The sequence below is a fragment of the Scyliorhinus torazame genome, chromosome 16 (genome assembly GCF_047496885.1).
Source record: "Scyliorhinus torazame isolate Kashiwa2021f chromosome 16, sScyTor2.1, whole genome shotgun sequence".
In the NCBI taxonomy this organism is placed as follows: Eukaryota; Metazoa; Chordata; class Chondrichthyes; order Carcharhiniformes; family Scyliorhinidae; genus Scyliorhinus; species Scyliorhinus torazame.
Window position 1 is genome coordinate 187322353 of NC_092722.1, and position 24894 is coordinate 187347246.

A 24894-nucleotide genomic window follows, 5' to 3' on the forward strand; every position below is an offset into this window, starting at 1 on the left:
TTGTGGGCAGACACCCACCCCGCTGCCAATTGAAGCCGCGATCTGGGTATTAACGGAGAGGGGGAGCTCGCCATGCGGGCAGTGTAACAAGCAAAACCCACGCGGGGTTTCTTGCGAGTTCATAGGGGGAAGGGAGGGTCCCTCATTCGTGATCGAGGAATCATGAAGGTTAGCCCCCCTCACCCCCCCTCCCCCCCCCCTTCCCCCCTCGTCCTTGCTGTTGATGCCACAAGCCCCCCCCCCCCCCCCCACCCTATGACCTCATCCTTCCATCACTGTGGCCTGGAATCCAGAGCCAATACTAGGCCTCAAGTGGGCACGGCTCAATATAGCTGCTGGCATCTGATTGTCCAGCAGTTCTGGATAAATAGGACCTTCTCTCTGGGGTGGGGGAGAAGGGGGGGGGGGGGGAGGTGGTGATGTCCTTAATCCCGTATGTGGACCTGCTGCTGGCCTGTCAACTGGCACAAAATCCGGGGGGGGGCGGGAACCTTCCTGAAAAGAGTGAGGTTGAGAGAGTTGTCCCCCCCCCTGTCTCCCCCCCCCCCCCCCCCCCCCCCCCCCGCCCACCATCCATTATTGTCGGTGAGTTGATGTTGCCTTTACACTCCACATCCCCACCTTGTAACGTAGCGTTAATATTTGACACGGAACCCAGTTTGCCAGGGAGGTTAGGGCGGAATTTTCCCCCGAGTAAGTCGCAATGTCTTGGGGTGGGGGAGGCAGGGAACCCCCTCATTCCTTTGGTGTGGGAGAATACATTGGCCGAGGAACAGTTTGACCTTCCGCCTGCTTGCGATGGTAAAGGTTCTGATGGAAGGTGCATTGTTTAAAGCTCTCCGTAATGGACAGCATCTGACACCATCCCAGAACGTTCCCCCCCTCACAATAGTCCAGATTTTGATTGGTTACCGGGCAGTGGTGAGGAGGTAAAATAATAGAAAAATCTCAGAGACAGCTATGCCACTGAAGACCTTGGTATTGGCAGGGTCATGGGGAATGGTGAATACAATATTTCCATGGATTAATTTGTGGAATAAACGTACAAAATGAATGCTTTCCCCTGTAGCCAGTTGACTTTTTCTTTGCTACTGTCTGTACAACTTGGTTTATTTCTTATACAGAAAAAAGCCAAAAAAACCAGAGGCCATTTGATTGATTTTTATCACACACACTATGGAACTATTAACTATTTGACTGATAGTTTAATAGCCTTAAGTTGTGGAATTTCCGCCCCTTCCCCCACCTTTCTCCCTTTCCCTCACTAAAAGCTGCTCCTGTCACCAGGTCTTTAAGCCGCCTGTCCTAATTCGGTGGGTCGGTTCAGATTTTCTGTTTGAAAAAAAATCAAAGTGTTCATATTTTCCCAGTGACAGCATGCTCGTGGGAGCTTCAGAGTGACTGAGTAATAACTCTGCTGCTTGACATGCTGCTGCTGAATCATAAAACTGCTCACAATACCCAGGCCTAATTCTCCCCCTTAGCTGGGTTCAAGAAAGAACTGCTCACATTTACGTATTTCTCCCCAGCACGGCTAAGGCAGTGATTGTGCTCCGCACAGCATTTTGGGCTCGATGTAAATATACACACACGACTGTTATACACACACACGACTGCGTGGCAAAATTTGGTTCCAACTCCATCTACACGGTTGCTGATGACACGACCGTAGTGGGTCGGATCTCGGACAACGACGAGTCAGAATACAGGAGGGAGATAGAGAACCTAGAGAATTGCAGCGACAACAATCTCTCCCTCAATGCCAGCAAAACTAAGGAGCTGGTCATTGACTTCAAGAAACATAGTATCGTACCCCTATCTGCATCAACGGGGCCGATGGTTGACAGCTACAAATTCCTAGGTGTGCATATCACCAAAAATCTGTCCTGGTCCACCCACATCGGCGCTAACACCAGAAAGCACAACAGCGCCTATACCTCCTCAGGAAACTATGGAAATTCGGCATGTCCACATTGACTCTTACCAACTTTTACAGATGCACCATAGAAAGCATCCTAAATCTGGCTGCATCACAGCCTGGTATGGCAACTGCTCGGCCCAGGACCGCAAGAAACTTCAGAGAGTCGTGAACACCGCTCAGTCCATCACACGAATCCTGCCCCCCATCCATTGACTCCATCTACACCTCCCTGACCTGGGGAAAGCGGGCAGCATAATCAAAGATCCCCCCCCACCCGGCTTACTCACTCTTCCAACTTCTTCCATCGGGCAGGAGATACAGAAGTCTGAGAACACGCACGAACAGACTCAAAAACAGCTTCTTCCCCACTGTCACCAGACCCCTAAATGACCCTCTTATGGACTGACCTAATTAACACTACACCCTGTATGCTTCACCCGATGCCGCTGCTTATGTAGTTACATTGTATACCTTGTGTTGCCCTATTATGTATTTTCATTTCTTTTCTTGTACTAAATGATCTGTTGAGCTGCTCGCAGAAAAATACTTTTCACCGTACCTCGGTACACGGGACAATAAACAAATCCAAATGCACAAGCTTTTGACGATTGGTGTATCCGAAGCATTCCTGGATCCCGCTGAAAAGTGTGATTCCCTCCACCTTTAGAGAATCGAAACTTGAATTGGCATGCCTTTGATGGAGTGTTGAATCAGGGGTGAGCTCAGGCGGTAGTGAAGGTGTTTTGTGTCTATGTTTTGCCGACTGGGTGCGGAGCTGGGCTTACCCAATCTGCGGGTGCAAATTAGAATGCATTGCCGCAGCGGGAATTAACTAGATTACAGCGTCTTTCAAAAATGCTGAAGCCTTTCTGATGGTGCATTCACGCCAATTACTTTGGTCAAGACGGCAAAGGTGAAAACCGAGATACCGTCACTGTCTCAGGCGCACCCTCTCTCGGCAGGACAACGTCACCAACCCGCAGGTCATGGAGCATACTCTCCCTGCTAAGCCAATGACATCTGCACGTGGTCTTGGCCACGTTCATCAGGTAGATGATGGACGTATACCCAAATACCTTCTGGATGATGTCGGGTTCTCCTGGGTACCCATACCTCTGCCAGAAGGACTGCTGCAAGCAAGGTGTGAAGGTGCCAGACGGTGACAGTGGTAACTGGGAGACACCTGCTGATGGCCGTGGGGTGCCTGGCTGTTTGGAAGGTCATTGGAAGAGGAAACTGGGTGAGAAGAGGGCCCAGAGAAAGCAAAGATCAGCGAGTCGTACACCTTCACAGCCCACCTTCTTCCTATGCAGCAAGTGTGGCAGAGACTGGGCAGTGCCAGAGTGGCACCAGTCGATGCTTATCGCAGAGTTGGCCACCAGGGCATAAACCATCGTCTCACCTGACAGGAGGTTGCCACTTTGGTCAAGATGCACAGGCTCCTGGCTCTAGTTGTAAAGATGATTGCCATTTTATCACTTTAAATTCTGTGTGAGATAGAGCCCTTTCTGCGCGGACCTATCACCAGCCAGACGATGCACGGACTGTTCCACTGACATGTTAAGGCTTTGCTTTGCCATTACATGTATGAGCTGCGAGGGAGTAGGTTGAGTAGCAGCTTGACACACTTTATAACATTCCAGGCCCAGAATCAGTTATTATTGGGCTCAAGTCCCACTGCAGAACATGATTGCTTAATCCAGACAGACATTGCTGACTAAGTGCTGCAATGCAGGGGGTGGGACATTCAACTAAACCTGCTCCTTCAGCTTTTCACAGTTTGAAGGATAGCAAGGGGGGGGTTCTTCCGAGGGGGGGGTCTTCCGATGTAATCCCAACCCCGATTACCATAGCAACAAGAGGAGCAGATAAGCCATTCACTGATCTCATTGGAAATAAAAATTGGGAGAGGTGTAAACTGAGCTCTTGAATGGCTGTCACCTCGCACACAAAACTCACTGCTGGAGAGGCAGTGGTGTGGTGATAAATGGTCACTGTCTGTGCGGAGTCTGCACGTTCTCCCCGTGTGTGCGTGGGTTTCCTCCGGGGGGGGCACCGGTTTCCTCCCACAAGTCCAGAGATGTGCGGGTTGGGTGGATTGGCCATGCTAAATTGCCCCAAAATGTCCAACGGTTGGGTGGCGTTACGGGGATTGGGCGGGACGGGGGTTAGGCCTAGGGAGGGCGCTCTTTCAGAGGGTTGATGAAGCCTCGATGGGCCGAATGGCCTCCTTCTGCACTGTAGGGATTCTACGATAAATCATTACATTGTGCATCGTGGGTGCAAATCCCAGAAATAATAGAAGATACAAATCTCCAAGGAAAGAAATAGTTTCAAAGCTGCGGGAAGGGAGGATATTTGTTCTTGATTATCTCTAGCTCCATACGTGACATCTATTCTTCTGTTTAGTCACTCTACACCCAGGATACTTGTTCTGTAATCCCCCCAGCCTTTTCCTCCTGGTTAATGAAACTTCACCGAAAGTGGTCATTTGGCCGGTCATGATTCTTTGAAAGACTTGTCCTGTTTCTCACGTCCTTGCCTTAATTAGCCCTCTTTGAGGAAGAAAAGGTTTGGGAGTAGGCCAAACGGCCTCCTTCGGTGCTGTGAGATTCAATGGACTGAGTTTCCAGGCCCCGCAGAAATCATGAGGGGATTTGGGTGGGTCCTGAAAGTTACAAGGCTGTGCCCCAGGAGTGCTGGGTGACTATCACTGATTCCGCTGTCAGTAATTTTGCCTGCCGCGGGTTTGGGGCCCAGGATGGCCGGCTAGTCGCGTGAGGCGGGCAGGCAATTGGGCTCATTGGAACCTTGTTAAACATGGATCAAGGAGGCCGACTGGGGTTTTACTGCGTCCGACCAGGGTCCAGTGCAACAAGCGTTCCTACAACCCCTGCATTCCTACCTCGGTGCGGCCACAGTCAGCGCTGCCATGGGGAGGGTCTCCCCAAATCCCCCCTCCCCCCCGCCCCACGCACCCCCCACCTCCCCCCACCAGCTTCAAGAGCCCAGCCTTCACTAGACAGGAAATCTGTCCCTGTGTAAATTAACCAGATGCATCAGTCAAAATTCCAGGTCGATGATTGTTTCACCTGGAACCCCGGGGGGGGGGGGAGGTTTCCTGCCCCTCCTCCAACACCCCCCCCCCCTCCCCCCCGAGGGAAACTGGTGGGATTTGAACCCACTTTTTCTGTATTATAAATGCAAGCCCCTGGGTTGAGAGTCTAATATTGGCCAACGCTGTGTTCTTTGTGGCCTGTTGCAGGTGTGGGCCCCATCCACATGAGACGAGTATCTTGCACCGGCTTTGAGGCATCTATCACAGACTGCAGCTTCCGGGAGGTGATCGATGGGATCTGCAAACATGAAGAAGATGCAGCTGTCCGATGCCATGTTCCACAAATGGGATTCAGGGATAAGGTAATAGAAAAGACTCATTAGACTTCAGCTAGTGTCAGATAGAATGGCCCATTTGAGAATAAGGAAAGATATAGAGGTTTGCGCATCTGCATATGTATGTATTTTTATATGTGTATCTCTATGCAGGCATCTGTATTTGTGTGTGAGTACGTAAGTGTATTGCTGGAAAGAGAGACAAAGGAGCTTTTCATCTTGCACTCATTAGGACAAACACAAGAATGCCAAATTTCAAATGATCACAACAATTTATACTACAGGAGAAAAGGGTGCTTATTGGTTGGTAAGTAGGCTCTGATTGGCCAAGGCTTTGCCATGAAGAAAGCAATGGGGAACTTTAGGCTCCCCAAGTTCCTGGGTAATTCAGAAGGCTTGACCATATTACTCTAGTTTGCAGAAAACAGGGGCGTCATTCTCCGACCCCCCGCCGGGGGGGTCTCCGCTCCCGGAGATTGGGCGGGGGCGGGAATCGGGCCGCGCCGGTTGGCGGGACCCCCCGCTGGATTCTCCGGCCCGGATGGGCTGAAGTCCCGCCCAGGAATTGCCTGTCCCGCCGACGTAAATCAAACCTGGTATTTACCGGCGGGACCAGGCGGCGTGGGCGGGCTCCGGGGTCCTGGGGGGGGGCGCGGGGCGATCTGACCCCGGGGGGTGCCCCCACGGTGGCCTGGCCCGCGATCGAGGCCCACCGATCCGCGGGCGGGCCTGTGCTGTGGGGGCACTCTTTCCCTTCCGCCTCCACTACGGCCTCCACCATGGCGGAGGCGGAAGAGACTTTCCCCACTGCGCTTGCGCGGGAAACTGACAGCGGCCGCTGACGCTCCCGCGCATGCGCTGGGAAACTGACAGCAGCCGCTGACGCTCCGGCGCATGCGCCGCATTTCCGCGCCAGCTGGCGGGGAAACAAACGCCATTTCCGCCAGCTGGCGGGGCGGAAATCGCTCCGGCGTCGGCCTAGCCCCTCAATGTTGGGGCTAGGCCACCAAAGATGCGGAGCCTTCCGCACCTTTGGGCCGGCGCGATGCCCGTCTGATTGGCGCCGGCTTTGGCGCCAGTCGGCAGACATCCCGCCGTTGGGGGAGAATTTCGCCCCAGGTCCCTGCATATGAATGTATGTCACTTCTGACACAAGTAAATGAGCCATGTTATGGACAGGGATTGATTATCGTAAATTGGGTATTTGTGCAGCTATTAGCGTACTCAGGATTGTTCAGCAACTGCTGCCCAATCACAGAATCGTATTTAACTGTACAACACATTTTGTTCAATACATTCGAGCGTTGTTCTTTTTGTAAATTATCCATAGCCAAACCATTCCAGAATCTGTCACCAACCATTCTCTACAATCACCCCATTTAAAACTCTGACATGAAGATCGCCGGGTCCAGGGGGTCACCATCGGCGGGATACGGACCCAGGAAGTGTAGAAGATTGTAGTTTAGTCGGGCAGCATGGTCGGCGCAGGCTTGGAGGGCCGAAGGCCCTGTTCCTGTGCTGTACTTTTCTTTGTTCTTTGTCTGGAAGATCCTGCTGGCAGGAATGGCTGGAAAATTTCGGCCAAAGTAATTGATTCGTTTCTCTGCCATTTCCTTATTTCTCATTGTAAATTCTCCTGTCTCTGTATGTAACAGACCCACGTTTGTTTTCCTCCGGGTGCTCGGGTTTCCTCCCACAGTCCAAAGACGTGCAGGTTAGGTGGATTGGCCATGCTGAATTGCCCTTAGTGAACAAAACAAAGGTTAGGCGGGGTTATTGGGTTACGGGGATAGGGTGGAAGTGAGGGTTTAAGTGGGTCGGTGCAGATGGGCCGAATGGCCTCCTTTTGTACTGTATGTTCTATGTTCTCTGTTCTAGGTTTGTCTTTGCTAAGTTTCTTCTTAGAAGCCCATTTATGGATTTACTTTCATCTTCTGTTTCCTCTTTATTTACCGTTTTTCGAGTTCCCCTTTGCTGACTTTTGAAATGCTCCCAATCCGCTGGCTTACTACCTTTTTTGTGACAACTTTGGAAGCCTCTTCCTTTGATCTAATACAACCGTAACTTCTCTTGTCAGCCGTGGTTGGAACACTTTTCCCGCTGGGGTTTTGTGCCTGAAAGGAATGCGAGAGCCAAGGAAGCTGGAGCAGGAGTCACCACACCTACGCCACCGTTCGTTAAGACTATGGCTGATCTCAGGCTTCAACATTGTTTTCCTGCCTCCTCCCCATATCCCTTAATTCCCGGAGAGACCAAAGATCTGCCTATCCCAGCCTTAAATATACTCAACGATGGAGAATCCATACCCCTCTGGTATAGAGAATTACAAAGATTCACAAACCTTCGAGTGAAGAGATTTCCCCTCATCTCAGTCCTAAATGATCAACCAATAATAATCCTGAGACTATAATGCCCCCTGGGGTTTAGATTCCCTGACCAATGGAAACAATCTTTAAGCGTCCGCCCTGTGAAAGCCTTCAGAATCTTCTAGGTTGTAATGAGATCACCTCTCATTCTTCTAAACTCCAGAGGATATAAACCCAATTGACTCAAACTCTGAGCATGCGACAACCCCCTCATCCCAGAGCCCAATTTAATGAACCTTCGCTGTACCGTCTCCAATGCAAATATAACTTTCCTTAAAGGTGGAGACTAAAACTGCGGACACTATTCCAGGTGTGGTCTCACAAAAACCCTGTATAATTGTAGCAAGACTCCTTTATTCCTGTACTCCAGTCCCCTTGCAATAATTGCTTGCTGCGCAATTATCTGCATTCCTTGTACAAGCACACATATACAAGTCTGATGGAACCTGCACGCACAAGACTCTCATCTTTTAAAACATAATCTGCCTATTTATTCTTACTACCAAAGTGAGTAACTTCACACTTCCATATACAGACTCCATCTGCCAATTTGTTGCACACTCGCCTAACCGGTGTATATCGCTTTACAGCCTCTCTGTGTCTCCCCCCAGCTCACCTTTCCAACTAGCTTGGTATCACCAACAAACGTAGATACCTCACTCTCTGTCTCCCCACCTAAGTCATTAATATGGGTTGTAAATAGCTGAGCCCCAGCCCTGATCCTTGCAACACTCCACAGTCCACTGCCCTTGGCTAATGGTAAAGTTCTTGGAAGTGTGGATGAGCAGAGGGATCTAGGTGTCCATGTACATAGATCCCTGAAAGTTGCCACCCAGGTTGATAGGGTTGTGAAGAAGGCCTATGGAGTGTTGGGCTTTATTGGTAGAGGGATTGAGTTCCGGAGTCAGGAGGTCATGTTGCAGCTGTACAGAACTCTGGTACGGCCGCATTTGGAGTATTGCGTACAGTTCTGGTCACCGCATTATAGGAAGGACGTGGAGGCTTTGGAGCGCGTGCAGAGGAGATTTACCAGGATGTTGCCTGGTATGGAGGGAAAATCTTATGAGGAAAGGCTGATGGACTTGAGGTTGTTTTCGTTGGAGAGAAGAAGGTTAAGAGGAGACTTAATAGAGGCATACAAAATGATCAGGGGGTTAGATAGGGTGGACAGTGAGAGCCTTCTCCCGCGGATGGAAATGGCTGGCACGAGGGGACATAGCTTTAAACTGAGGGGTAATAGATATAGGACAGAGGTCAGAGGTAGGTTCTTTACGCAAAGAGTAGTGAGGCCGTGGAATGCCCTACCTGCTACAGTAGTGAACTCGCCAACATTGAGGGCATTTAAAAGTTTATTGGATAAACATATGGATGATAATGGCATAGTGTAGGTTAGATGGCTTTTGTTTCGGTGCAACATCGTGGGCCGAAGGGCCTGTACTGCGCTGTATCGTTCTATGTTCTATGTTCTATGCCCGCTCACTTGAAAAAGCCCCGGTTTATGCCCACTGTCTGTTTTCTATCCATTGAGCAATCCTTTATCTATGCTAATATATTACTCCAAATTCCATGAGCACTTATTTCACCTATTAAACATTTGTGAGGCACCTTATCCAATGCCTTTTGGAAATCCAGGTATACTACATCTACTGTTTTCCCTTTATCTACTCTACTAACCACATCTTTGGACTGTGGGAGGAAACCAGAGCACCCGGAGGAAACCCACACAGACATGGGGAGAAAGTGCAAACTCCACACAGATAGCCATCCTCAAAAAACTCCTATAAATTTGTCAGGCAGGATTTTCCTATAGTTAAAGGGCTGGATTCTCCGCCCTTGGGATGCTCCATTTTGCCAGCACCCGGGGGTTTCCCGACGGCGTGGGGCTGCCCCACAATGGGAAACCCCATTGACCAGCCAGCGAAACGGAGCATCCCGCTGGCGTGGTGAAACAGAAATCTGGCACGGCGGGACGGAGAATCCAGCCCAAAACCTTTAGTAAAAAGAGGATTTCCATTGATCAATAATTATACAATGCCTTTCTAATGCATTGTTAAGATTTACTTAACAATAGATTCCAGCAATTTCACAACTGATGTTAAGCTAACTGGCCTGCAGTTCACTGTTTTCTCTCTCCTTCCTTTCTTGAAAAGTGATGGAGCAGTTGCTAATTTCCAACCTAGTTTGGCCATTCCTGAATCTAAGGAATTTTGGAAAATCATAGCTAGCACATCCACAATCTCTGCAGCTTATTCATTTAGAACCCTACAGTGTAGGCCATCAGGCCCTGGGGGTTTATCGTATTTTAGTCCCTTAATTTCTTTTCTACTTCACCTCTGTAGATATTAATTTCCTCACCTATTTTTGGCATAAATATGCACCCATGCACATCATGAGGTAAAAACAGGCAGTGACAGACACCCAGGTTAGCCAATCAACATACAGGAAAGAACGCAACCAATCACCAGACAGAACACCAGAGGGGGGCTTCCAACTATAAACACACGAGGCATCAGCACTCCCCTTCTTTCCACTGGTGACAACTGTAGTGACAGTCAGGGTGTATATATCAGTCAGCACCTTCTACACGTGGATTAGAGCTAGCCTGGTCTAGATAGTTAGAGTTAGTACACTTAGAGTAGTAGAGTGTCAACCCACAGCCAGCTGTGTGCATTGTTACAGAAGTTCAAGAAATCGTATTGAACCAACGCCTACGTTTGGTGTCTGCTTTACCGTTCATCTACATCCTGTTGCAGTCCGTGTTACCCCAGGGTGAATAACACAACATGATGCCAGGAGTCTACTTCATCTAAGTAATTTACCTTGAATAATTCAGTGACGACCAGCGAGTGCCTTCCAGCGGCATGGAGAAGATCCAGGCCCCTCCACAGCTCCGGATCCCCGGAAATCTCGGCGCCAACTGGCGGGTCTTCAAGCAGAAATTCAGTCTATACATTGAGGCCAGAAAAATCTCGCTGCTCCTATCGACAGCGGGGGACCAGGCCATCCAAATCTTCAATTCGCTCACTTTTGCCGACGGCGAGGACAAGACCAAGTTCCAGACCGTGATGGCCAAATTCGACAGTCACTGTGAAGTCAAAACTAACGAGAGCTTTGAGCGCTGTCTTCCAGCAACGCCTTCAGGGTAAGGATGAGCCTTTCCAATCCTTTCTAACTCATCTCCGTATATTAGCGCAGCCCTGCAACTATGGTGACGCCGCTGACTCCCTCATCAGGGATCAGATCGTGTTTGGGGTCCACTCCGAAGCCCTGTGGGAGCAGCTCCTAAAAATAAAAAACATGACCCTGCCAGTAGCCATCGAGACGTGTAAAGTGCATGAACAGGCGAAAAGTCGCTACTCCTGCCTTAAATCGGCAGGACAGGACCAACTTGCCTCCCACGAGGCAGAGAGTGTACAGGCCATCACCCGAATATGGCGCCTTAGCATCGATGAAGGCGCCCATTTTGCGCGCTTTTCCCAGGGTCCCACGCATGCGCACCACGGACGGGAGAGCGAAACGGCCAAAGACCACACTGCTGAGGTGCAAGTGGAGGCTGACCGCACTGCGCATGTGCGACGACGCACGGAGCATTACGACGTCAACGTCCGCAACAGAAGGGCACTACACAAACTTACCTGCCCACCACCGGATCTCACATTCCCAGCTGTCGTTGCCTTTTCCGGACACCTCGCTCCACGAGGCCACCGATCTGGCTGCAATCCCACCTGTCAAGGTGCCGTCGACCTCACCTCCACCTCTCAGGGGGTCGACAAGGATCTGACGCCAGCCCCAGAGATTGGACTTATAAATATTTCCTTTATACATATTGTTCTGTAACTGCATGCTAGACACCTTACATGTGCATAATGCCTTCACTCGCCATTTGCTGTAAATAGTTATATGTGTAAATATGTCGTATATGTTCTAAGCAACCGACAATTTTTTTCTAAAAAAAGGGGATGTCATAATATGCACCCATGCGCATCATGAGGTAAAAGCAGGCAGTGACAGACACCCAGGTTAGCCAATCAACATGCAGGAAAGGACACAACCAATCACCAGACAGAACACCAGAGGGGGGCTTCCAACTATAAAACACACGAGGCATCAGCACTCCGCCTCTTTCCACTGGTGACAACTGTAGTGACAGTCGGGGTGTATATATCAGTCAATAACTTCCACACGTGGATCAGAGCTAGCCTGCTCTAGTAAGTTAGAGTTAGTACACTTAGAGTAGTAGAGTGTCAACCCACAGCCAGCTGTGTGCATTGTTACAGAAGTTCAATAAATCGTATTGAACCAACGTGTATGCTTTCATACTGGATCCTGTTGCAGTCCGTGTTACCCCAGGGTGAATAACACAACAATTTTAGCCCCTAGGTTAACGTCTATTTCAGGTACGGAACATGGGTCATCTATTCTGAAGACAGACACAGTGGCTCCGCTATTTTCTCACTCCCGGCGATTATTTCTGCCGTCTGTTACTAAGGGACCGATGTTTATTTTGTTTACTCTCTTTCTCTTTACATATTACCTTTTAAAAATAAATTTAGAGTGCCCAATTCATTTTTCCCATTTAAGGGGCAATTTAGCGTGGCCAATCCACCTACCCGGCACATCTTTTGGGTTGTGGGGGTGAAACCCACGCAAACACAGGGAGAAAGCGGAAACTACACATGGACAGTGACCCAGAGCCGGGATCGAACCCTGGATCTCGGCACCGTGAGGCAGTAGTGCTAACCACCGCGCCACCCTGCTGCCCCATCTCTTTACATATTACAATCTGTTTTTATATTTCTGGGGCCCCAAAATGCCTCACAAAAGCCTAGCAATTTGGTTGGGCCATTCTCCAGGTGTGCATGTTGACCGCTAAGCACACATTAGGCCTCTTCTGCAAAATGTGGTTCTGGTGCCTGTTTTAGCTGAATCGAAATGGTCTGTAATGAACATAGTTTTGGGCCTGGACTTTTCAGCAGCCACTATAGCCGAAGCGAGAGCTCACTAGCCCACTTACCGGAATAGTATTCCCAATCTTCCAGAATTGCCCAGGAGTCTCCAGGAACTAAAGTCTAATCTTCGGGACAGTGCGACAGGTGACCAAGGACTGAGGCGTTAAAAATTTGTTTTCGTCTTCAAAAAAAAGTTCCTTCGAATATTTTTGCTCGGTGGTTATAAGATTATCAGTGACGGGCATAAAGTGGCGGACAATGTTTAGCACAGGGCTAAAGGGCTGGCTTTTAAAGCAGACCAAGGCAGGCCAGCAGCGCGGGATCAATTCCCGTACCGGCCTCCCCGAACAGGCGCCGGAATGTGGTAACTTCATTTGAAGCCTACTTGTGACAATAAACGATGTTCATTTCATTTCATTTTTTTCACAATGGGACCGCTCGCTTTCTGATTGGCCGAGAACATTGCCACGACCGACCAATTGTAGGAAGGCGGGGACACAGGAGGGCTTGGGGTAAAATCTGCAGGACTGGGTCAGAACGGAGGGCGAAATTAGCGAGACCAGGTGAGGTTGGTACGCTGAAATTACTTGCTGGCTCACCCCAGATTACTCCGTGAAGTTGGAGGAGTCTTGGCTGAGGGGCACATTGAGGGAGTAATAGGTTGCTGCACCTTTCCTTTTTTTTTTGCACCTTCAGGTTTGGCGCCCGTTTCAGCACACTGAAACAACCCAGAGTTAAAAGAGAAAAGTCTGCGGATCCTCGGCATTTGGAAGTTGAGGCAATACCAAATTGATGTGGATGTCACACATGGTTGCAAACTATGATTAAAAACAGTCCACGTTGTTCCGGAGAAAGCTCATTAATATTTATTACAGCCCATGATCAAGTCGCAGATTCTGACAGGAGGTTTTGAAGAAAACGTTAAATTCCTTAATAGTTCTGTTTTGAAAGAATTTGATTTTGTGCTGACCATTTTTTTTTTTGCAGGGGGTTAGGGGGCAATGCCAACACTCGTGTTAGGGCTAAAATTAAACCTTCCTCTTCATCCTGTGCCTGCAGGCCAACATTGGCTAGCTCAGCGCGAGGCTTTAAACAGCGCCGTAGTCCTCAGAACTGACCCTCTGACAGAGCGGCACTCCCGCAGTACTGACTCTCAGACAGTGCGGCACTCCCGCAGTACTGACCCTCTGACAGTGCGGCGCTCCCTCAGTACTGACCCTCTGGCAGTGCAGCACTCCTGCAGTACTGACTCTCTGACAGTGCGGCACTCCCGCAGTACTGACCCTCTGACAGTGCGGCACTCCCTCAGTACTGACTCTCTGACAGTGCGGCACTCCCTCAGTACTGACTCTCTGACAGTGCAGCACTCTCTCAGTACTGGCCCTCTGACAGTGCAGCACTCCCTCAGTACTGACTCTCTGACAGTGCAGCACTCCCTCAGTACTGACCCTCTGACCGTGCGGCGCTCCCTCTGTACTGACCCTCTGACAGTGCAGCACTGCCTCAGTACTGACCCTCTGACAGTGCAGCACTCCCTCAGTACTGACCCTCTGACAGTGCAGCACTGCCTCAGTACTGACCCTCTGACAGTGCAGCACTCCCTCAGTACTGACCCTCTGACAGTGCAGCACTCCCTTAGTACTGACCCTTTGACAGTGCAGCACTGCCTCAGTACTGACCCTCTGACAGTGCAGCACTCCCTCAGTACTGACCCTCTGACAGTGCAGCACTGCCTCAGTACTGACCCTCTGACAGTGCAGCACTCCCTCAGTACTGACCCTCTGACAGTGCGGCGCTCCCTCAGTACTGACCCTCTGACAGTGCAGCACTCCCTCAGTACTGACCCTCTGACAGCGCAGCACTCCCTCAGTTCTGAGCCTCTGACAGTGCAGCACTCCCTCAGTACTGACCCTCTGACTGTGCAGCGCTCCCTCAGTACTGACCCTCTGACAGTGCAGCACTCCCTCAGTACTGACCCTCTGACAGTGCAGCGCTCCCTCAGTACCGACCCTCTGACAGTGCAGCGCTCCCTCAGTACTGACCCTCTGACAGTGTAGCGCTCCCTCAGTACTGACCCTCTGACAGTGCACTACTCCCTCAGTACTGACCCTCTGACAGTGCAGCACTCCCTCAGTACTGACCTCTGACAGTGCAGCACTCCCTCAGTACTGACCTCTGACAGTGCAGCACTTCCTCAGTACTGACCCTCTGACAGTGCAGCACTCCCTCAGTGCTGACCCTCTGACAGTGCAGCACTCCCTCAGTACTGACCTCTGACAGTGCAACACTCTCTCAGTAGGTATGGGATTCTATGCACATCTCCTGCTTGTTTGATGCAGAGACAAAAGTTACAAGTGGGCCAAGGGAATACTTGATTTACAACTCATTTCAACTTCAGCAGCTAACCATGCAAAGAGAACAAAAAGAAATATGCTGACACTTTCCATTAGATGTAATGGCTGGAGCTTAACATATGGAGTTAGCGCATCAGTGCTCTATATGATGATGATAGTACAGATCGCTGAGTGGGCATCACTGTAGTAAATGGGCCCAGTCATTACTTCTGTGTCGAGTCCCTGAGTCCTCAACAACCAACACAATCAGTTGTACAATTCTGCGCCAAATGGTTGATGCCACTTGTGACGCAGTTTACCTGCCTCGGAGGTAGAAGGTTGTTGCTTCATTCCTCAGAGAGAGTCAGTACTGAGGGACTGTTTCACTGACGGAAGGTCAGTACTGAGGGAGTGCTGCACTGCCGGAGGGTCAGTACTGAGGGACTGTTTCACTGACGGAAGGTCAGCACTGAGGGAGTGCTGCACTGCCGGAGGGTCAGTACTGAGGAAGCGCTGCACTGTGGGAGGGTCAGTACTGAGGGAGTGCTGCACTGTGGGAGGGTCAGTACTGAGAGAGCACTGCACTGTTGGTGGGTCAGTACTGAGGGAGTGCTGCACTGGCGGAGGGTCTGTACTGAGGGAGTGCTGCACTGTCAGAGGGTCAGTACTGAGGGAGTGCTGCACTGTCAGAGGGTCAGTACTGAGGGAGTGCTGCACTGTGGGAGGGTCAGGACTGAGAGAGCACTGCACTGTTGGAACGTCAGTACTGAGGGATTGCTGCACTGTCAGGGGATCAGTATTGAGAGAGTCTTGCACTGTCGGAGAGTCGTACTGAGGGAGCACAGCACTGTCAGAGGATCAGTATTCAGAAAAAGTTTTACTGTCGGAGAGTCAGAATTGAGGGAGAGCTAAATTGTCAGAGGGTCAGTACTGAGGGAGTGCGTACTGTCAGAGGGTCAGTACTGAGGGAGTGCTGCACTGTCAGAGGGTCAGTACTGATGGAGTGTTGCACTGTCAGAGAGTCAGTACTGAGAGAGTGTTGCACTGTCAGAGTCAGTACTGAGGGAGTGTTGCACTGTCAGAGGGTCAGTACTGAGGGAGTGCTGCACTGTCAGAGGGTCAGTACTGCGGGAGTGCTGCACTGTCAGAGGGTTAGTACTGAGGGAGTGCTGCACTGTCAGAGGGTCAGTACTGAGGGAGTGTTGCACTGTCAGAGGGTCAGTACTGAGGGAGTGCTGCACTGTCAGAGGGTCAGTACTGAGGGAGTGCTGCACTGTCAGAGGGTCAGTACTGAGGGAGTGCTGCACTGTCAGAGGGTCAGTACTGAGGGAGTGCTGCACTGTCAGAGGGTCAGTACTGAGGGAGTGTTGCACTGTCAGAGGGTCAGTACTGAGGGGGTGCTGCACTTTGCACGATTCAGTACTGAGGGAACACCGGAATGTCAAAGGAGCAGGTTATTAGCGGGTTTGTAAAGGAGGGGAAGGATACCTGAGCTTAGAATCCAGACAACTGAAGGCATGGCTCCCAATTGGGGCGACAATGAAAACTGGGAACGCATCACAGACCGGATTTAGAGCAGCACAGAGATCTCTGGGGTTTATAGGGCTGGAGGAAGTTATCGAGCTGGGGAGGGACGAGGCCATTCAAGGATTTGGAATTCTTTGAAGAGTTAATTGTTCTTCTTTTCTGAAATACAGATCCGTTTGAACGGCGGTCGGAACGCCAATGAAGGGCGTGTGGAGATTCAGGTGGAAATCAACGGAACAACGAGCTGGGGCAGTGTGTGTGGCGAGAAGTGGGGACTGACCGAGGCTATGGTAGTCTGTCGTCAACTGGGGTTAGGCTTCGGCAACCATGCCCTCCAGGTAGGCCCGGGTTGATAGGGTTTTTAAGAAGGCGTATGGTGTGTTGGCTTTCATTAACAGGGGGATTGAGTTTAAGAGCCGCGAGGTTTTGCTGCAGCTTTATAAAACCCTGGTTAGACCACACTTGGAATATTGTGTCCAGTTCTAGTCGCCTCATTATAGGAAGGATGTGGATGCGTTGGGCAGGGTACAGAGGAGATTTACCAGGATGCTGCCTGGACTGGAGGGCATGTCTTTTGAAGAAAGGTTGAGGGAGTGTGGCGCACAAAGACTCCATGAGACGAATATAGTGAAGTCGATGAGGCTTTATTGAGCGTGTCTGTTCCCCAGCAGCTCGATAGTAAACTGGCCTGCGGGGGAAGACACCGGCTTCTTATACTCCGCCTTCAGGGCGGAGCTTGAGGTCAACGGCCAACCAGGACCCGGGATCTGTCAGCCAATGACATTAGGGCTTCCAGTCCCACATGACCCCCAATACATACTACCACAGGGAGCTAGGGCTTTTCTCACTGGAGCGAAGAAGGCAGTGAGGTGACTTGATAGAGGTGTACAAGGTGATGAGAGGCATGGATAGAGTGGATAGCCAGAGACTTTTCCCCAGGGTGGAAATGGCTGTCACGAGAGGACATAATTTTAAGGCGATTGGAGGAAGGTATAGGGGAGATGTCAGAGGTTCTTTACACAGAGAGTGGTGGGTGTGTGGAATGCACTGCCAGCAGAGGTGGTGGAGTCAGAGTCATTAGGGACATTTAAGCGACTCTTAGACAGGCACATGGACAGCAGTAAATTGAAGGGGTGTAGGTTAGGTTGATCTTAGATTAGGATAAATGGTCGGCACAACATAGTGGGCCGAAGGGCCTGTACTGTGCTGTTCTATGTCACACTTCATGCCTTGGCAGCAAATCTAGCAATGTGGCCATTTCATGGACATTTCCAATGACGGAAGAATGTGTCCAAGATAATGCAGGAGAACACGGATCAAGGAAATGACAGTAAAGCCATTAGTTTGATCATCCAATACATGTTGTGCACCCCAATCTGATGTGAAGTCTTCGGCAGGCAAAATTCTTCATCAACATTGCCTGACTCCAATCTACCTCAGCCACAACCGCGATCCCCCCCCCACCCCCCGCCCCACTAAACTCTTTAACCAAACTCCATAGAATTAATACAGTTCCACATCTAATTTATTCATTCCTGACCAGTAGTCCTGAGCAACGTGTTCCTTTTTGTGTATTTTTGGAACACGAGGAGTCAGCCATTCAGGCCATCGAACCTGCTCCGCCATTCAGTTAGATCTTGGTTAATCATGGAATCATAGAATTTACCGTGCAGAAGGAAGCCATTCGGCCCATTGAGTCTGCACCAGCCCTTGGAAAGAGCACCCTACTCAAGCCCACGCCTCCACCCTATCCCCGTAACCCAGTCAACCTATCTAACCTTTAGGATACTAAGGGGGCAATTTAGCGCGGCCAATCCACCTAACCTGCACAACTGGACTGTGGGAGGAAACCGGAGCACCCGGAGGAAACCCGCGCAGACGCGGGAGAACGTGCAGACTCCGCACAGACAGTCACCCGAGGCCGGAATCGAACCCGGGTCCCTGGCGCTGTGAGGCAGATGTGCTAACCACTGTGCTGCCCCAATCATGAATCTCAATGCCATTTTCTAGCACTATCTCCATTCCCCTTGATGTCATTAGTCTCTAGAAATCTACCGGTTCCTGTTTGAACGTTCTCAATGATTGAGTTTCTCTGGGGTAGAGAAATCCAAAGATTCACCCTCTCTGAGTGAGGAAATTCCTCCTCATCTGAGTCTTGAATGGCCAACCCTTTACCCTGAGATTATGCCCCCTGGCTTTAGATTCACCAGCCAGGGGAGAAATCTGCATCTACACTCACCCTGTCATGTCCTGTACGAATGTTGTAAATGTCAATGAGGTCACCCCTCATTCTTCAAAGCTCCATGGAATTCAGACCCCAAGCGGGATTCTCCAGTGCCCCGGCTGTACGTTCCTAGGCGGTGCACTGTTCGCTGGTGGTGAGCTTCTCTGCTCCCGCCGCTTGTCAACGGGATTTCCCATTGAAGCTGCCCCACTCAGCTAAGAAACCCGGGGTGCAGGGGTACGCTGCTGATGGGAACAGCCGAGCCCAACAGCTGGAGAATTCCGTCTCCAGTCTCCTCAATCTTTCCTCACCAGACAATCCCACCATCCCTGGGATTAGTCTGGTGAATCTCCGTTGAACTCCCTCTGTGGCATACTTCCTTAAACAAAGAACAAAGAAATGTACAGCACAGGGACAGGTCCTTCGACCCTCCTAGCCTGTACCAATCATGATCCCCTAACTAAAAACAAAACCTTCTGCCGTTACTCGGTCCATATCCCTCTATTCCCTCCTTAGTCATGGATCTGTCATGATATGCAAACATGCAGCTAATGAACACATAGAATAGGACACGACCAATGAGCAGTCAGGACACTCCGGGGTGGTATCTCACTATAAAAGGGATGAGGCACTCACACCCCGCCTCTTTCCACAGACCAACATCTACAGAGTGAGACAGGGTGTATCCTCAGCATCACACCCCAGGCTTAGAGCGAGGCTGGTTCAGTTAGACTGAGTTACTACATTTAGATTAGCAGAGAGTCGAACTCATTGAGAACTGTGCTAATAGTTCAATAAAACACATTGAACTCACTTCAAAATCTGGAGCATCTTTTACTCAAAACTGCATCAAGTGGCAGCTTGTGTTATTCCAAATTACATAACACAACAGGACCCATCCAGATGCCTCTTAAATGTTGCCAATGTGCCTGTTTCCACCACATCTTCTGGCAGCGCGTTCCAGGCACCACTCTCTGCATGAAAACCTTATCCTGCACATCTCCCTTAAACTTTCCCCCTCTCACCTTGAACCTGTGCCCCCTTGTAATTGACACTTCCACCTTTGGAAAAAGCCTCTGACTATCCACCCTGTCTATGCCTCTCATAATTTTGTAGACCGCTAACAGGTCTCCCCTCAGCCTCCGTCTTTCCTGTGAAAAAAAATCCTAGTTTATTCAAGCTCTCCTCATAGCCAACACCCCCGAGACCAGGCAACATCCCGGTGAACCTTCTTTGCACTCTCTCCAAAGCTTCCACGTCCTTCTGATAATGTGGTGACCAGAGCTGCACGCAGTACTCCAGATCCCTCTGTATGTTAATGTTCCTAAGGGTTCTGCCATTTACAGTACCATTCATACCTAGATTTGATCCTCCAAAATGCAACACCTCGCATTAGTCTGGATTAAACTCCATCTGCCATTTCTGTGCCCAAGTTTCCAATCTATCTATATCCTGTGTTGTATCCTCTGACAATCCTGGGCACTATTAGCAACTCCGCCAATCTTCGTGTCATCTACAAACTTACAAATCAGACCACCCACATTTCCCTCCAGATCATTTATAAATATGACAAACAACAGAGGTCCCAGCACTGATCCCTGCGGAACAGGTATCAAATTGGCAGGCAGTAACCAGTGGGGTACCACAAGGATCGGTGCTGGGACCCCAGCTATTCACAATATATATTAATGATTTGGATGAGGGAACAAAATGTAACATCTCAAAGTTTGCAGATGATACCAAATTAGGTGGGAGGATGAATTGTGACGAGGATGCAGGGCAGCACGGTAGCATTGTGGATAGTACAATTGCTTCACAGCTCCAGGGTCCCAGGTTCGATTCCGGTTTGGGTCACTGTCTGTGCGGAGTCTGCACATCCTCCCCGTGTCTGCGTGGGTTTCCTCCGGGTGCTCCGGTTTCCTCCCACAGTCCAAAGATGTGCAGGTTAGGTGGATTGGCCATGATAAATTGCCCTTAGTATCCAAAATTGCCCTTAGTGTTGGGTTGGGATACTGGGTTATGGGGATAGGGTGGAGGTGTTGACCTTGGGTAGGGTGCTCTTTCCAAGAGCCGGTGCAGACTTGATGGGCCGAATGGCCTCCTTCTGCACTGTAAATTCTATGATAATCTATGATAATCCTACAGCATGATCTGGACAGGTTGGGAGAGTGGGCAAACCAATGGCAGATGCAGTATAATTCGGATAAGTGTGAGGTTATTCATTTTGGAAGCAAAAACAGGAAGGCAGATTACTACCTGAATGGTTGTAAATTGGGAGAGGGGAGTGTGCAGCAGGACCTGGGTGTCCTTGTGCACCAGTTGCTGAAGGTAAGCATGCAGGTGCAGCCGGCGATAAAGAAGGCGAATGGTACGTTGGCCTTCATTGCAAGGGGTGTCGAGTATAGAAGCAGGGATGTGTTGCTGCAATTATACAGGGCCTTGGTGAGGCCACACTTGGAGTATTGTGTGCAGTTTTGGTCTCCTTCTCTGAGGAAGGATGTTCTTGCTCTCGAGGGAGTGCAGCGAAGGTTTACCAGACTGATTCCAGGGACTGTCTTATGAGGAGAGATTGACTAGGTTGGGATTGTTCTCGCTGGAGTTCAGAAGAATGAGGGGGGATCTCATAGAGGCTTATAAAATTCTAACAGGACTAGACAGGGTAGATGCAGGGAAGATGTTACCATTGATGGTGTGTCCAGAACCAGGGGTCACAGTCTGAGGATTCAGGGTAAACCACTTTGGACAGAGATAAGGAGACACTTCTAACACAGAGTGGTGAGCCTGTGGAATTCATTACCACAGGAAGTAGTCGATACTAAAACTTTGAATATATTCAAGAGGCGGCTGGATATAGCACTTGGGGAGAATGGGATCAAAAGCTATGGGGAGAAAGCAGGATTAGGCTATTGAGTTGGATGATCAGCCATGATCGTGATGAATGGCGGAGCAGGCTCGAAGGGCCATAAGGCCTCCTCCTGCTCCTATCTTCTATGTATCCATGGATGTAACATCACAAGCTACAGATCTCCATTCAGAAAAACACCCTTCCACCCCTACTCTCTGTCTTCTATAACCAAGCCAGTTCTGTATCCATCTAGCCAGCCCACCCCGCGTCCCATGTGATTTTAGTTTTTAGACCAATCTGCTATGTGGGACCTTGTCAAACGCCTTATGAAAGTCCATATAAACTACATCCACAGCCCTTCCCTCATCAATTTTTTTTGTCACCTCTACAAAGAACTCAATCAAGTTGGTGAGACATGACCTCCCCTGTACAAAACCATGCTGCTTTTCACTTACTGGTCCATTTTCTTTGAACAAAGGGTCATTGTAGAGACTGATAAACCAGCCGTCCATTGCTTTGAACTTGTTCCCTATCAGGTGCATTTGGTGAAAGAGTTTCATAGCAGAGTGAAGCCACTCCTGGACTGTACTTTGACTGAAACCTTCTACTTTTGTCTCAAAGGAAACGTGGTTCTGGCAGGGAGACCATTCCATGAGCAATATAGTCCTGAGCGGAACCTCTTGCTCCGGGACAGAGCTATCGCTCTTGCGGTGCACCCATGACCGTGGACATGTCAATTGTCCGCAAGATGGCGGGCGGTTCGCTGCTGGCGTTATCTGCTCAGAATGTGAGTATGACCTGGTCTGCATCTCCTATTGCAAAGCACTTGCTTGGAGCGGGGAGGGGGGAAGAGCGGGAACAGGGTGGGACAGAGTGGTAGACAACGGGACTGACTCAGAGACCATTCAGGCACTTGAGCCTGTTCCCATTCAACTTGATCAGGGCTGGCCTGATTCTTAAAGTCACTTACTCACCATGATTTCATATCCCATAATATCCTTTCCCCTAAGAAAGACCTTGCATATTGCTGGTCTTTATTGTTGACGAATCCTTTCCTCTTGCACGCACTAGGACAGAACAGGAATGACAAATTTCAACCAACCACACAATTTATACCACAGGCTGATTGGTTGGCGAGTTGACTCTGATTTTGAAATTTGGTATTCTTGTATTTCTCCTGTTGAGTGCAAAATAAAAATCTTCAGCAACATGACTCTCTTTTCAGCAATAACAAAATTCTATCAGTTACAGTTTCGACATTTTCGTTTGACAACCAATCATAGAAACATAGAATTTACAGTGCAGAAGGAGGCCATTCGGCCCATCGAGTCTGCACCGGCTCTTGGACAGAACACCCGAATTAAACCCACGCCTCCACCCTATCCCTGTAACCCAGTCACCCCACTTAACCTTTTGGATACTAGGGGGCAATTTATCATGGCCAAACCACCTAACCTGAACATCTTCGGAGTGTGGGAGGAAACCGGAGCACCCGGAGGAAAACCACGCAGACACGGGGAGGATGTGCAGACTCCGCACAGACAGTCACCCGAGGCCGGAATTGAACCTGGGACCCTGGAGCTGTGAGGCAGCAGCGCTAACCACCATGCTGCCTCAGCTCAACCTCAGCTGCTTGTTGAAGAACTGGAGGCTCCAGGTTTCCATCTGCCTTTGTGTGAAGTAGTGTTCCCCAACATCGCCCCATGAACAGTCTGGCTTGAATTCTAAGGTTCTGCCCCCTAAATCCTGCACTGCCCCTACACCCCCCCATGGCAAAGGAAATAGTTTCTCTCTATCGACCCTGTCAAGTTCATTAATCATTTTCAATTGCTCATTTCGATCACCCCTTAATCTTCTAGACAAGACAAGTCGATACAACCTCTTCTCTCAATTTAACTCTTTTAACCCTGGTATTATTCCAGTGAATCTTCACCTCATTTCCCCTCATTCCCCCCCCCCCCCCTCATCCCCCCCCCCCCCCCCCCCCCCCCCCCCCCCCTCTTCCCCACCCCAAATCCTTGTCGTCAGTGTTGTTAGCTCAATTCAGAACAGCTGCTCATTGTTGACTCCGGCATGTCAAGATTCAGCAAAGGTTTAGATTAACGGGATTCCACGGGATTCTGTAAACTTACTGACATGCTGATCAGTAACCACAGTGAGGCTGTTTAGTGGTGACCCTGTGAAATTTGGAAAGCCAGGCTTGATTACTAAAGGGATCAGGGGTTGTGGACGCGGGTGAGTGATGGTCGTGGAACGGGACTCTTCGGTGGGGGTCACCAGGGTAGCGATTGACAGCTAGGGCAGAGGGGTGGTCTCAGTGCCCCACCCTGCTTATCGATACCATGTCCCTCGATCAGGCGCTGAGTGCCTTTAAATGAGTGACCCCCCGCCCCCCAGCGCAGTGTGGAACCCCACAAGCAACACTGCTCAGGTTTGTTCCTCATGCTCCCCCTATGGCAAGCCCCCCTCCCCCCTGCCTGTCGCTGTGTCTGTTGGCAGTGGGACAGGAAGGCTGTGCATTGTCCTGCCCAGCACCGGTGTCAGATTCCACCTTGTGTGTGATATGGTGCACTCCACAGTTGAATAGTCTTTGGACAATTCACTAAATAGGCTCCCGTGTGAAGGATGAAACGTGGTTCAGGGGAGGGTGACAAACCTCTCCAGGGAGGGGAGGAAAGAGGAAAAAACCTGGAACTGACAAAAGGCAAAATATGGTGAGTGCATTGAGGAAATGTTAAATCTCAAACTCTCCCTTTTGCTTGGTGCTGTTAGCTCTTCCCGACCTTGTCCTGGATAGCAAGGAGGCTCAGGAGTCTGCGTATCTGGAGGACAGGCCCCTTAACCAGCTCAACTGTGCGTACGAGGAAGGCTGCCTGGCAAAGACAGCGGACACAATGAACTGGCCTAACGGATACCGCCGCCTGCTCCGCTTCTCCTCACGGATAAAGAACATTGGCAGGTCCGACTTCAGACCAAAGGGCGGACGGGAATCGTGGATCTGGCACAACTGTCATCAGTAAGGTCATAGCTGGGAACTGTGACATTCTCGAAATGATCACAATATGAATTTTTGAAAAAGAAAATTGAAAGAACGTTGAGTAATGGAGAGATATGTTCTATATATAAACCACGCAAACCCCTCGATTAGATTCCAGCCTGTAACTCACTCCCGGGTATCTGTGATTCTATATATAAACCACCCTGAACACCTCGATTAGATTCCAGTCTGTAACTCACTCCCGGGTATCTGTTATTCTATATATAAACCACCCCGAACCCCTCGATTAGATTCCAATCTGTAACTCATTCCCGGGTATCTGTTATTCGATATATAAA

At 49.9% G+C, this 24894-nt stretch overlaps 1 protein-coding gene across 1 annotated transcript in view; it reads left to right on the forward strand.

Annotated features, from left to right (window-relative positions):
* The window catches only part of loxl4 (lysyl oxidase-like 4), a 177305-nt gene that overhangs the window by 100592 nt on the left and 51819 nt on the right, over nucleotides 1-24894 (forward strand). Inside the window, exons 8-11 of the mRNA XM_072479622.1 lie at nucleotides 5187-5341; nucleotides 16660-16827; nucleotides 22180-22345; nucleotides 24331-24574. Coding sequence (XP_072335723.1) covers nucleotides 5187-5341; nucleotides 16660-16827; nucleotides 22180-22345; nucleotides 24331-24574 — 733 coding nt within the window. The remainder of the gene's footprint in view (nucleotides 1-5186; nucleotides 5342-16659; nucleotides 16828-22179; nucleotides 22346-24330; nucleotides 24575-24894) is intronic.